The sequence below is a fragment of the Triturus cristatus genome, chromosome 10 (assembly GCF_964204655.1).
Source record: "Triturus cristatus chromosome 10, aTriCri1.1, whole genome shotgun sequence".
Lineage (NCBI taxonomy): Eukaryota > Metazoa > Chordata > Amphibia > Caudata > Salamandridae > Triturus > Triturus cristatus.
Genome location: NC_140593.1, coordinates 817,257,758 through 817,272,900, shown reverse-complemented (window position 1 = coordinate 817,272,900; position 15,143 = coordinate 817,257,758). Strand labels below are relative to the sequence as shown.

General features: G+C 47.5%; 1 protein-coding gene across 2 annotated transcripts in view; it reads right to left on the bottom strand.

Moving 5' to 3' along the window:
- The window catches only part of CDIP1 (cell death inducing p53 target 1), a 227,848-nt gene that overhangs the window by 68,631 nt on the left and 144,074 nt on the right, over positions 1-15,143 (bottom strand). For both annotated transcript variants that reach the window (XM_085628407.1, XM_085628408.1), the window contains one exon: positions 12,116-12,380. In XM_085628407.1, the coding sequence (XP_085484533.1) occupies positions 12,116-12,380 (265 nt within the window). The remainder of the gene's footprint in view (positions 1-12,115; positions 12,381-15,143) is intronic.

Genomic DNA, 15,143 nt, shown 5'->3' with positions numbered 1-15,143 from the left:
CATTCATATGCTTGATTCTTTACCCATCGTTAGACTGCAAACCCTCAGTAGTAAATGATAATTCAGCACTATAGAAATACATTAAAATAACACTCAAGAAACCACTGACTATCTTTAATCTGCTCATCTCAATTTAAGACCCGAACTATGGCCAATGAAGTGTAGAGACTCCACCTTAGCCACAGGGCTCCTACTGTCAGATATTTAAAACTAGTCAAGAGTAATGAATAATAGCCTCATGACCGGGGAGAAGGGCAGGTTGTGTGGGATTCTATTAAATATACCAATACTGGAGAACTGTATTTACAGGTAAGTAACTTATTAGTTTACAGAATGTAATCTTTTACAGACTGACATGCTTCAATTTGGACTACAAAAGCAATATCACAATCAACGTAAAGGCAGAAATGAGGTTCAGCTTAAGTGAAATGTTATGAAGCACCGTCTGTCCAACTGCCATCCTGAATTTTAATGGATGTCGGGAAGAAATACTTGGGAAAGATGAGGGTGAAGGTTCAAGCTGCTGCTTTGCAAATGTCTCTTAGGGGCATGCCAGCAGAAAGTACAGCTGTAGCAGCCATACCTACGGTAGAGTGGACACTTCTTCTCTGTTGTATCCTCTTAACATGGCAGAAAGCAATGCACACCATGATATGGGTTCTTCCTTGTTCTGAGTGTAGCTAAGATTAGTTTTGTCATTTCATCCATCAATATTTTGGTTCTCTAAGTGAGACAAGTATACACAGTCGTGGATCCTGTGATCACTGTTCCGACGGACTCAAGCTGCACCTCACTTCCAAGGCCCATAAGGCTAAAATTGGTTTGGAGATGCATGTGTTTTTGTCTAGAGGGGGACCAAACCTGGAAGTTCTGTCCAGATGGCTGCTATGTGAGCAGAGCCAATAATGATTTATATGTGGCTGAGCTCTGTCTAAACTGGCATGGAGGGCAAAAATGAACTGGAATCCAGTCCTGAGTGATGACCAGTGGCTAAGATTAATTCAACCAATCCACACTTCATATTTTTGTTTTCCTTATTATGATTTAGGGTGACCCTTGTTAGAGTTGCCAGAAGAAATGAAGAGCTGATCTGACTTGCGGAAGTCCTTCGTCTCTTCAATGTATAATATTAGCCATTGCTGTCCAAATAATGTAGGACCCTCTCTGATGATGCGAAGGTTGAAGAAAGTTGGCAAGTGAACCTTCTAAGGGAGGTGGAATGACAACATGACTTTGGACATGAAGCTGGGATTTCAGACAAGTACCACTTTGTTCTTCTCAAATTTAATAACAAGTGGATGGGCATAAAATGGTTGGAACTTTCCTACTTTATTGTCATTGCTAATGCCAAGGGAAAAACAGTTTTCCAAAACAGCATCTGAAGAGCCTTATTGATAGGCTAAGATGGACATATCATTGAAAGATCATATAAATGATCATCCCAAACTTTGAGGGATGCGTCCATTGTACGATGAAATTGAGGCTTCACTACATATATCTCCTGCACTGTAAATATGTGTTGTTTGTCTTCACACCAAGAGCTGCCTGTTTGGCTTCAGTTTTCTGCTAGGAGGAAATTGGCAGGTAGCAATGATTTTCCTTTCTGGATGGAACTGGTTGTGGTTTGGAGACAAATTCTATTTCAGGCGCGTACCAAATTATTACCAGCACCAGCGATTTTAGATTATATGACGCCAGGCTAGAAAGAAAGCCTGTATCTCCCCCCTCATAACAGTATGGAAAATGAGGTGGCAGGTAGCTTAAGGAGTCAAGCGCACCAACCTTGTTCCTCATTCCTTCCTGAAGAAGAGTCTCTGCACACATCTGGGTGTTCCCGTTTCATGCTTGATTCTTCTTCCCACAATGGGAGGAACATTGTGTATAGCATCTCTGCTTACAATAGTATGAGCATCTTTGCCCGAAGGGTTAGGATCCATAAGAGGAAAATCTTTACAAACATTAGAGAATGCAGAGTGATCCCATATTGGTGTCAGCGTTACCTTCCAGTATGGCACGGTCTGCATATTTAAGTTAACAAATGTTGGCCGTCGAGAACTTTAGACTTCATGTCTTGGCGGAATGATATGCTCTTTAGTCTAATGCACCTGTGCAGGACTCACCTTTTTCCCATTTCTCAGAAACCAGCAGCAAATGTGAACAAGTATTTGCAATGCAATAGGTCTCGCATTTACGCAAGTTTAAGCTTTTGGCATTGTAAATGACAATGGGTTTTATTTATGTTTTAAAAATGAAAACAAAAATGAAAGGCATTGTTATTTGCAACGTCAATAGCTGAAACGTGCGTAAATGCGAGACCTATTGCATTGCAACTACTTGTTATCCAAGTGAAGACTGCAGTCTCTCCTACTTTCAAGGACTCAAAGCTCAGAAGAAACATGGCTCTGAGGACAAGGGGGGCTAAAGTGATGTCCCCTTTAAACGAGTGGCTGCGACCCTTTCTACCCAGACTCTGCGACATTGGGTGTGGTGGGGCGTCCTGCAGGGGCGTAACACAGGCCCCCGCAGCCCCCGTGGTGCGGGGGGGGGCCCAAGCTCCAGGGGGGCCCCCTCAGCACAGCACTCTGGCTGCAGGGCTCCTGGTTGAGCCCGGAGCCCCCCCAGGTGCCTTGCACGGAGGCCCCCCTCAAGGTCCGTTACGCCAGCGGCGTCCTGGTTTGTAGTGTTAGTGGGGGGGGCTTTTATGCTCTCCTTTGGGAGCAGGTAACTGCAGACCCCCCTCACCCCCAGCTCATCCTATTATCTTCCAGTCTTTCATTAATAGGGTCTTTCACGTTCTTCTCTATGACAGGTGAGCGTGCTCTGTAAGTGTGGTGCAAGGTGAGAGGGCAGCTGTGTAATAATACAAACACATATAAATATATAAATCACGTCAGATCAAACAGCTCACTAAACGGAGGACGTTCATTTGGCGCTACAAAGAGATATGTGATGCTGTTCTGCAGCACTTTGAAATGAGAGGGTTAGAGCTGTGTGTTCACAATGTCACGGTTTGGCCTAGAGCTGGCCGGGGTGTGGTGTGTGCCTTGTGTTTGGTTGTGTATATTGTCTAGAAGCCTTGTACCAGCAGAGCTGGGCATTAATTACATAAGAGCAGTGGCTCACAGGTGGGTAACATACACATGACCTGGTGACCCTGGAGGCATGAGTGGTAGGACATTGACACACACCCACACATGCTAACAGTGACGCCAGCTGCATCATGTCACAGGGACCTTTCAGGATGTGTTGTAGATAGAAATGTACTTCCTAGTAACAAGAGGATGGGTCGGAAACATGACAGCCAGGGATAAGTTGTTCCTGGAGTCGGGGGTGAGGCAGCTGGGCATGTGTGCGTGTGTGCGTGTGCGCTTAAGCCTATGTGCCTGGCAGTGTGTCTCTGTGTGTTGTGTCCTTGTGCGTGCCTATCCGTTTTCACGTGCATTTCTTCTGGGAAGGTCAGTGTGTCTCAGTCAGTCTTTGTTAGAAAATGTTGAAGGGACATATGTTTGTTGAAGTGTTTGTGTGAATCTGTGGGTGCGTGCGTGTGTGTGTTTGTTACTGTTTCCGTGTGAATGGGTGCCTGTGGGTGTTTATCATTTTCTGTGGGAGTGTTTTTGCAAAACATGTATGTTCGTGTGTGTGTGTGTGTGTGTGTGTGCTCGCACATGCCTGCGTTTATGTGAGTGTGCATGCTATTATGTGCATGTGTGTGTGTCTATATGCGTGCGAGTGTGTTTCTCTGTATGTGTCTGTGCGCGCGTGTTTGCACCATTGTGTGCGTGTCCGTGCGTATGTGTGTGTTGAGCTGAAAAAAAAACGGTTTCCAATCTCCATGTGTGGGTTTCCAATCTCCATGTGTGATTTATTTTAAAATGGTGGAGTTTCGACTGGCTGCAGTGAACCCCGAGACTTTCACATTTAGAGGAGAAAGGCTGACTCAGTGGGCGCATATTTTAAAGTATTCGAGGGCCTCTTCAGTTTGCAAAAAGGCAGCGTGTTGTGTAATTTCACCACCCTCTATTTATAAATCCCCGATACCTGCCAGAGCAAACACACAACCTGGACCTCGCATCCCGTGTGCATCTTGTGTAATTGTACACATGACAATTCACAGAGATAAATGTCGACACTACACACTACACATTTTTGTTCTTGAAAAAGCTATAAAAAAAAGTTACTAATTCAGCACAAAGCTTCAAACGCCGCGGAGCCGAGGAATTCATGACTTGTGCGCAGAAAATATTCCAGCTGGAAACTTAAACAAGTAAAGCTACATCCAATATGGCCGTCACACCCGTTTGGCTATTTAGTAGTATGTGGTCTAGTTTGTCAATTTACTCCTCCGCCTTCTCTTTAGAGCCGCAGGTGTGAGTGAGGCAGTGGCTTACGCATGCGCGAACGCTGGCAAAGCGGTAGCTGAGGCGATGAGTGGCAACAAACACTGAACATACGAGCGCGGTGGCGAAAGCGGTAGTAGCCGAGGTGGCGTCTGGCAGCTCAGGGGGTGGTATGGTGCACTATAAAGTGAGTATGCTGTGTTTCAGTATTTGCACGCATTTTTTTTCCCTTCGTGCGTCATTCTCTCACTTGTAATTAAATCAATTGCAGTTTAAAGGATAGCGTGTTACCAGCCACGGCTTTGTTATGCTTGCAATTGACATGGAACTTTCAGATAAATTGCATGTTGTACATTTAAAGCGCGACGCGCCGTGCTTGGAGCGCGCGAGCGCATTTAAAAAAGAAATTACAGGAGGCTCGTGAGGACGAAAGTGAAACTGCATGCTGGCTTGCGAGGGAAGGGGGACAGGAGATGTGCACGCCGCGTGGCTGTAAGCGCGTACACCAACTCAAATCCGCCAAAAGCCTGCGCGTGCCCATCTCCTGTCCCACTTCCCAGGCAAGTCAGCAACAATAGATCTCGCTGGCGACAGCGCTTCGCGCTGCGTTCGCCAGGCGAGACCTAAAAAGGACCACACATATAGCCAGGTTGACAATACATTAGGTTGACTGTCTCTCAGCCTCTACCCTGACCTGCCATGGACCCTGCTGCAGGGACTCCAACCACCGCCTGTGTGAATAAAAGCGCCAGCCGTAATTTCCTTCCAGCAGCTGGCACATCTTATTCATCCGTATCCTCGACATCTACTATGCCAACAGGGGTTTCCTGCTACAACTCAGTCTTTCATCAGTGAAACTAAAGAAATGCCAAAAGAAAGTTAGCTAGAAAATCCCTAACCTGTGGCGACTTGGACTGCTGTCACTGGACATGTAACATTAGCCTCCTTCAAGTCCTGTGTAGGTTCCACCATCATTTTTTTTTTTAAATAATAAGATCCTAGCAAAACAGACGTAAAATGTAAAACAAATCTACAAAAGAAACTTACTTATCCCTACCACAGCACAATAACAATACCACCAAATCTACAAAATACCCACCCCTTAACCAAGCAAACCTGAAACCCATGCTAAAATCCTGAGAAAATACTAAATGTAAGTTACCTCAATCTATTAACCATTAAATGTATAATATAAACTAAATAAATATTACAAATGTGAGTGTTGCATGTATGCGTATACCGTATACTATCAAACAGCATAGCGATAAATACAAAAAAAGCATTTTCAAGGTCTCGGATTTGTTAGAGTTATAGCTATTGGCGCTGTAAATGACCAGGTCTTTCACCCATGTGTTTTGGTTTGGAGTGAAGTGGTTGTATGTAGTGTGGAGTGGAATTATGTGGGTTGGATTGCTATTTTTTTTTTTTTTTTTTTAAACATATGAGAACCGTGGTCATGATCTACAATACTTTACATCATATGTGTCACTTGCATCACTTTCACACGTAGCAGTACATATATTCCAATGCAGCGGGTATGGTTACAGTACATACAGTCAAATTCACACTCTAATGTGCTCTTCTGGGGATGAGACAATCAGTGGTTCACACAGCCCCCCCCTCTACACATTCCAATTCGACCAAATTGCTAACCATTTTTGGGGGCATCCCCGTGCAACGTAGACAGTTTTCTCGCAAACCATGCACCAGTCCATATCTTCTTTCCATTTTTTCAACTTAGGTGACGCAGCTGCGCCCCACAACTGCGCTATGTTGCGCTTGGCAATCGTCTGCTCGAGTGTGACCCATAACCTCCCTTTCACGCTTAACCCCTTCAGCGCGGCGGGAATTCCCCCGCGGTGCTGAAGGGTTCGAGCGCGGGTGGGGCCATGACGGAACGGTTCCGTCATGAGCACAGCGCAACCGATGCTCATGACGGAACCGTTCCGTCATGGGCATGGAAGGGGTTAAGTCTGTTGGCTCCCAAACGTTCAAAAGGCATCACTTGGCCTCAGGCGGCAAGGGTACCTCCCACACTGTACTCATAACTTTAAGGATATTCCTCCAGAAGACTTGAATTACTGGGCATTCCCAGAGCACGTGTAGGAATCCGCCCTGCATTCCACATCCCCTCCTGCATACCCCATTCACGCTACTCCCCATGTGGATAAGCTGGGACCCTGAGAGGTAGACTCTATGTAAAATCTTCAGCTGTATTAATTTCAATTTGGCGGATATAGCCACCTCCTTGGGTGAGGAGAGCGCCTCCTGCCATTCCTCATCATCTAATTCCAGTCCGTCTCTTACCCATTTCTCCCTAAGTGTGGCGAGGGGATCAGGGGTGTGGTGGATGAGTTTTTTGTATGTGAGGGAAATACATTTGTCCGGAAGATGTCCATCTAGCAGTCTGTCCTCTAGCGGGGATGCTTCAGGTAGCTCCGTGTCAGATCGGATATTAGCCTGCAGCGCATGCCGAATCTGTGTATAGCGGAAGTGTTCCGAAGTTGCCATTTCGTATGTCTGTTGCAGTGTGTCAAACGTCACCACTCCATCCCGCCCCCATAGGTCCCTAATATGCGAGATACCGATAAGGTCCCATTTTTCAAACCCTTTGGTTCGTCCCAGAGTGCCCTAGCCGTTCCGAGTCCCAGAGGGGCGTGGCTAACGTGAGTTTCTCGGCCCAACCCAGCGCTTTGGTGGCCATATGCCATATCTGGACAGAATGTTTAGTGGGCCCTGAGAGCCTATACCTGGTAGGCCTGGAATACAGTGCTCTTGTGTAGTCCCCACCTGGCAGCAACCACCTATCCATGCCGTATGCTGGGTCATCTCCACTGCCGTACTGGCATTGGTTGATTGCAGCCAGTTGCGCCGCCCAATAGTACTTCCTGATGTCTGGCAGGGCTATACCTCCATCGTACCACCCCAGTGTGAGCTTACCTAACGCTATTCGAGGTCTGCCATCCCACAGCAAATCCCTCTGCAAGGACTCGACCTCCTTAAAGAAGGCTTGCGGTACCATGTCTGGGTAGTTTTGGAGGGCGTATAGGAATCTCGGCAGTGCCATCATTTTGAACAGCGCTGCCCTCCCTAGCATGGACAGGGGCAGCTTCCTCCAGACATCAACATCCCTTTGGAGCCTTTGCAGTGGCGGCACCAAGTTGCGTTCGTATCGCTTCCTGGCATCAGTGGTTATGAATATACCCAGATAGCGGAAGCCGTCCTCCGCCACCTGGATTGTGCACTCTCTAGGGAGAGGGGGAGCCGATCCATGAAGCATGAGGATTGCTATTGTCAGTTGTGGAATTGTGTGTGGTGTGGAGTGGATTTGTGTTGTGGAATTGTGTGGCATGGTGTGCAGTGGATTTTTGTGATAGTAATGATGAGGTATTGAGTGTCCTGGAATGATGCAAAGTGGGATTGTGCGTTATTGAGTGTAATTATGTGGAATGGTATGTAGTGGAGTTTAATTATGTGGTGTGCTGTTGAATTTTGTGGCATGATGTGGGATTTTGTGGTATGGATTAGATGTATGTGGTGTGTTGTGTAATTGTGTTGAGTTGAATTATGTGGTTTCTTGTCGAATTATGTGGTGTGGAATGGAAATGTGAAGATTTGAATTGTGTGGTGTAGAAGTGTGTGGCGTTGAGTGAAATTATGCTTATTGTATAGGGAAGAGAAGGGGATGAGCATGTAGATGTGAGGTAATAAGCAATGGAGATGAGAGGGAAAAGAAAAGGGTGATGGTAGAGAAGTAGAAAAGATGCCGATTGCAGAAGGGGGTGCAAAAAAATAGAAGAAAGACAGAACTTGTAAGGGGACTGGTAGAGCTAAAGGGGGAGGGAGTAGGAGAGGCAAAGGTAACAAAGAAAGGTGGGAAATGGTGGAGATACCCTGCAGGACATGGATGTGGGACGGTGACCGGAGGAAGATGAGGAGGAAGCGAGGACAGTGGAGCTTGGAGACGGAGAAACAGCTAGGAAATTTGGAGAAGAAGAAGTCAGAGACTCGTGTGCAATAATAAGGGAATCTGGAAAATATGAGGCGATAGTGGAAGAGTGGAGGCGGGAGAAAACTAGAGCATGAAAGCGAAGCAGAGGAAATGGGGGAAAAGGGGTAATGGCCAGACTGGAAGTGAGAGCGAACAGTGGAGCTTAACTGTTTATTTTTTTATGGGTGATTTGTTTCCCCTATTGTTTGTGTGCGGAGTAAGTCACTGAGGAATGTGAATGAGAAGGAACGACAGGGGAGAGCGAGGTAAGGAAGAGAGGGGTAGATTTAGTGGCGAGAAAGTAAACTGGTAAAGATGGAGACGAAGAATGAGTGGTGCAGGTCATGGTGAGAGAGAACTAGAGAGATGAGGGTGAGAAAACGAGTGGCAGAAGTCAGCAAAATTGTGAAGGTGGGGAAGGGGGGAAGTATGAGGGAAAAGGGAACTGGGACGGGGGTACGGAAGAGTGGGACTGATACAGGTGTGTGCAGCACCAAAATCAAGTGCGGTGCCGAATAAATGTGCATCCCCGAATGTATGTTCCGTGGTTAGTACAGAACTGGGCAACTGTGTGTGTGCTCAATATGCCCAGACAGAAAGCATGCCTGGCATAGAGTATACGCACAATCTAAATTACGTTCGTCACAACATATAGTAAATGCCTGCTGTAACAAGTGTCTGAAGGCCATGTTCCAAATACCATGGACTAACAGGTGGCAATGGTACTTAGTATAAATGAGATTGCAAAACTCAACGAGGATCGGTTGACAACACAAGCCCTAGCAAAAACATGAAAGCGTGCGCCGTGCTGAAATAAAGTGCGGTGCCCATGTACATCAAATATATGTGTGTGGCGGCCCATGAAGAGGGCGCCAAGGCAATTAAACAAAAACAAAAAAAACATAAAAGCGGGTGGCATTTGATGAATGGTCCACTTATGTAATTTAAATGCATGTGAGGGACAGGCTATGGAGAGATGAGGGGCCTTGCTGGAGGGTGGTAGTGAGGGAATCCATTGAGCATGAGTTTCTTGTGGGTGGCGGGGGGGTGCCAAAACAGCCTGTAGCACTGGATGCCACAACCAAAAGCCGACCCTGGTGGTGCAGGTGTGTATGCATGCATGCATGTACATTCCAGATTAATCTAGATAGGTCCGGTTTTTCTCAAATCTATCCTGGTAATTTTCAAAAACTCAAATACATATCCTACCATGTAGGTGAAATGCAGGTCCTGTTTTAGAGAGCAGGTGTGTGAGCATGTACGTAATTCACGTGACCTTCAGTCTTCGCAGCATGACGAGACAGAAGTTAATTGCCTTTAAAGACTCCACTGACGTGCTTCCTCGCCTCATAAATACAGCACGGCTTACTGAAATCAGATGTGAGGGGGAGATGGGAGGCGATAATTGCTTCATCAGTGCTGGCTGCCTCGCGTATGGATGTAAACGCAGGGGGCGCCGTATTTGAGGACCATGTTACATTTTATATGAAGGCATGAATCAGAGACTTTATAGAGTCTGATCTTTCCTGATGAAGTTGGGTAGCAAACTCGATTTACCACAGACACTTTACCGTTAAAATCATCTTAAAAGTGGTGAAATGTGTCTTTCACTTTCAGTTTTATGTAGTAAAACTGTGCCTCGTCAGTTTGTCGTACGTTGCTGTTCCTTTCATGGGCGCCCAACTAATGTTGTTGAGAGAAGGCCCTGAAAAAAATGTACTGTTTCCCCACCCCAAATGGGACTCGAACCCGTAACCCCCCTGGTTTAGGAGGCCAGTGCCTTAGCCATAAGGCCACAAGGCTGCTATCCAAATCATGAAACCATTAAGCTACAATTCTTTCCTCGTGTGTGCGCACCTGAACAAAAAAAATACCGGGAAACAAAACGCCGCAAAAAGTTCAACACTGTACAGCAGCACAATGAGATAAGTGAAATATTATCGCGGCACGGCGAAAAGCTACGCACTAACCGGAGAACAAAGCTCCGAGATATCGCCGCACAGATGCCAGCACCAGATAAAGCTCAGCATGTGACGCCGCTAGTACACAATCCAGTCCACATGGGCGTGCCAACAAGGAGACAGGGCTAAAACAAACAGTTGCGAGCGGACGAAAACTGTAGTTAGGCGCCGCTGCTTCGGGACTACACGGAAGTTCTTAACGGATCAACAGCCAACAGAAAGCAAGATAAGAACAGCAATGTCACAGTTCAACGAATCGCAAGCGGTATGACAAATTACATGGAGTTTCACCCAACATACAGATTACTTTATGTCTCGCCGAAACAGTACATGCAGCGCATGCACTGCCGAGGCGAGACCTAAAAAAGCATTTGCAATGCAACAGGTCTCGCATATATGAGAGTCTTGAGCTATTGGCATTGTAAATGACAATGCCTTTAATTTATGTGTTGTTTTTTTTTTAAACGGATAAATAAAATGCATTGTCATTTACAATGCCAATAGCTTAAACTCTCGCAAATGCAAGGCCAATTGCATTGCAAATGCGTGCTATAAAACTTATAAAAAACGTTAGGAGAGAGCTGTTGCAGGCAGGACAAAGCTATTTGAGAAAATAGTGCTCGGAGGTGTAATTAAAGCCTACCGAGCACCAACACACGTAACAGGGGGTGTCGCCATCGGAGGTTACAAAATGAGACATGGTGGTACTAAGGAGGGACTACTAAGCCTTTTGACCAACGAACAGCCACAGTTTCCAGTGGACGATGATACAAGCCAATGGAAAATGTGGGCGGAGAGTGGGCAGAGCTTCAAGTCCCACTCCCTATCTCAATACAGCATGCCTCGCAGAGCAGCGCATGCGCTGCCCAGGCTCGACCTAAAAAACATCACAGTGTCAGTTTGTCCTGCTCGCTCCTCTAGCAATCTGCTACAACATAAAGGAAATTGAAAGCTTCTGAGGCTCTTTAATCTCCACTCACAGTCCTAAATACTCACCAGCAGTTCTAAATCCCCTGAACCTTACAGAAAGATCAGGGAAGTAGCTCAACCTTACTGCCCGAATCTCCGACATCAGAGTCTGCCTACCATACATTGACTATTCTCATCTAATTGGAATAAAACGAAGAATCCTTTGTATTTCTGAAAAAGATTTGTGGGAACCACAAATCAAAAATAGATTTGGCAAACGAGGAGAAAAGCATGTTCCTTTATTGAGTGATCTAAAGAGATCAAATGGGTTTTGTTGGACTGTCGGATCATAAAATTGTGAAGGGAGAAAAGAGGCATTGCATCCCAAAACAATTGTGACGGAAACAAAAAAGAAATCCTGCGCACTGAGCACCAAAAAGGTGTGAGGCTGTATGGAAAGACTTCACAGCGTAATGGGCTTTGTCAGTGATCACATACTGATTAGGCTTGACACTTGGAACTAAATTTTGACTACAACAGATAACCAGTGCAGGGTCCACAAGAATGGACGGGCAGAGTTTATTTTCTTTCTGTTTTTTAAGCAATGCAGCACCTAAAAGAACTACCAGTGAGGTCATGTCCACTGCAATTTGGACTACACAGAAAAACCTCTATTTCTAACACTGAGGAAGAAACAAATTAGAGTAGATATTTTAGTTGATTTTTGTAACTGCTGCCCCTTGACCAGCTTCTACGTGTTCCTTTTTATGTGTGAATATATAACTGCATTGTAAATGTCCTTTCTTGTTGTAGCCCTTCTTATTCGTCGCAGTCCCCACTCACACTTGTATCCCATTGGAAGAAAAACACCATCACTGTTGCAGAGCACTAAGGAGATAGCGCGAGGTACAACTTACCCCACAAAGCAACAGAAGAAGCAGAGCAGGACGTTCATGAGACCAATCTCGTGAGACAACTTGGTGGTTATTGCCTGCTGACAGTGGGGACACACAGTCTGCACTGGGGCGGCCTGGAAGATCTCCCCCTGCAGCACGGTCACTGTAGTGGCAGCACCTGGAGGCACTAAAACGGCGGCAGTTTGTGCCGCTGGAGATGGGAAATGTGTAGCAGCCGGGGGGTAATATGCCATGGGCGTGTGGGGTCCAGCAGGCGGGTAATAACCTAAAGAGAAAATAAACAAAAAACACTGTTACCACTGCTAGTATCAGAAGACACAGTGAAAAAAAAGTGCAAACGTGAATGTTAAGACTTTCTGCACCAGTGTGGATGGCATCATGTGACAACCCTGAGGATAACTCACTTGCACTGAAATAGACGTGGTTGGTCACGTCATAACTTTGACAAGAAACTGGTCAACAAATAAGTTACGAAACAGTTACTCTGTACATTGATTTCATTGTAAAATACATTTTGCATACACTTACTTTGACAAAACAAGCAGATTGACTGCCATTTTTACAACTGATCCTACTATTTCCTCAAACAATAAGTAGCATTGGAGGAGGGGTGTTAGGGATTAAGCACTAATAAGAAAATGGTAACGGTAAGAAAAACTTGTGAGAGAGAGGCTTAGGAAGACCCATCGGTACAATTAGGTAAGAGAGCGATAGCATAGAATGCATAGCATGCAAGTGCATATATTTTAAACTAATGAAGAAATTGTTATGGTGGTCTCCACCAAAGAGGCAAAATAAACATGCAAAAAAAACGAATATACCTATGGTAAAATGAATGTCACTATCTATATACAAAGCTAAATAATAGAAAATAAACCCATACACACACAAACATGTGGATTCCCTGAGCAATGTTCTGATGTATATATTTCAATAATCAATGATAAAAATGTTCTAACACACGTACATATAAAATGATATAGTCCCATATTCATCCACAGTCTTTATTTTTCAGAATCTGTTGTATTTTTTGGAAGACTTGTTAAACATAAGCTCAGTATTCACAGCGTTCAGCCTTTTTAGATCCTGTCGTTTTTCTTGAAAGGCTTATTGAAACACAAACTCTGGACTCAACCGTACAACCTCAAAATGTACAGCCAACACGTGTTTCGTCTAAGGCAATATTTTCCAAAAGACTTCCTCAGGGCTGTAATAGACAAATATATACAATTACATTAGGCTAGGTGGACGTGAGGAGGTGCCCCTTCCTTGGCCACGAAAGGAGCGAAAAGCGGAAGGTTGTGGCCGCGGGGCCCAAGGACTTGGCCGTAGCCCGGGAGTCCTTGAAGCGAGCCAGCGCACAGTCCGCTTTCTCACCAAAAAGGCGAGTGCCATCAAAAGGCATGTCCATGAGAGTGCTCTGGACATCCCCTGAAAAGGACGTGGACCGCAGCCAGGCGTGACGTCGAAGCGCCACCGTGGTAGAAATCGCCCTACCCAGCGAGTCCGTAGTGTCGAGTCCACATCGGATTGCATGGCGCGCTGCATCTCTCCCATCGGCCAGAGCTGAGGAAAGCTGTGCCCGGGCCTCCTCTGGGCACAGGGGCAGCACGTCCTCCACCGTATCCCACAGAGAGTGGGAATAACGGTCCAAGAGACAGGCGGTGTTCAAAGACCGCAGGCCCAAACTGAGCGAGGAGAACAGCTTCTTACCGAACTGTTCCTGTCTCTTGGAATCCAGGTCCGGAGGAGCGGACGGGAAGGAGGATTGGGAGGTAGAGGCCTGGATAACCAGACTCTCGAGGGTAGGGTGTTGGGACAGAAAACCGGGGGTCGCCCGGAGCAGGGCGGTGGCGCCTGGCAACGTTCCTATCCACAGGAGGGACTGTGGAGGGCTTGGACCAGGTGCCCTGCAGAACGTCAATGAGGGCCTCATTGAATTGCAGCAGAGGCTCAGTGGAGCTTGCTGCAGACTGAAGCACCTCAGTGAGGATGTTAGTCCTCACAGCCACGGCAGGCAGCTCAAGCCCAAGGGCCGCGGCCGCCTTGCGCAGCACCACAGAAAAAGCTGCACCCTCCTCCGAAGCCACAGTCAGAGGAGAGATGAATCCAGTGTCCGGTGAGGTATCCAAACCACTGGCCTCCCCCAGTTCATCTGCCCAGTCCTGCGAAAGTTGGCCCTCAAGGGCCAGAGGGTCCACGGACCCCTCCCAGTCGCCCCCGTCATCCGATTCCTGGTAAACAGGAGGAATGATCGAGTCGGACGATAAACAAAATGTGTCTCTAGCGGCATCGGATGCGGCGTCGAGTAGCGCCGCACCGGCGTCGGGTCCGGACAGGGGCTGAACCGGGGATCGACGTCGACCGGAGTCGGCGTCGGAGGTGGCACCGGTGTCGACGCCGGCGGAGGAGGCGTGACGAGGTCGACCGGCGTCGACGGAGGCCCAGGCCTGGGCCCCTCGGGGACCTGCGGCGTCGGGGCCGGAGCCTCCGACGGCGCCGGGGCCGGAGCTGCCGGTGCGCAAGGTCGCCCAGTCGAGTCCGCGGGGCCCGAAGGTGCGCCAGCGGGCGTCGACGGCGGGGCCAGGCTCTTCATGGCCGAGAGGAAGGCACTGACCTCCGCCGGCGTCGCGTCAGACCCAGGGACCGGCGGGTATGGGGACGTGCGCGGCGCCTGCGGCTCCAGCGGAGCCGCGGGGGTGGGACCACCCTGACCCTTGGCCGAGTCGCGCGACCGTCGAGGGGAGTCCGAAGAGCGGTGTCGCCTCTTGGACTTCTTGGAGCGCTTCGACTTACCCGAAGACTTCGAGCCAGACGAGCGATGATGTCGACTGCGGCTCCGCGACCGATCCTTGGACCTCCTCCTGGACCGGGATCGAGAGGGGCGCGGAGCCGAGTGGCAAAGCTCGAGAAGCTTACGGGACCGCTCCCGCCTAGCTTTCGAGGTCAGGGCCATACAATCGGAACACGACTCCGCGTCGTGGTCGGGCCCCAAACAGTACAGGCACCGGCGGTGATGATCGGTCAC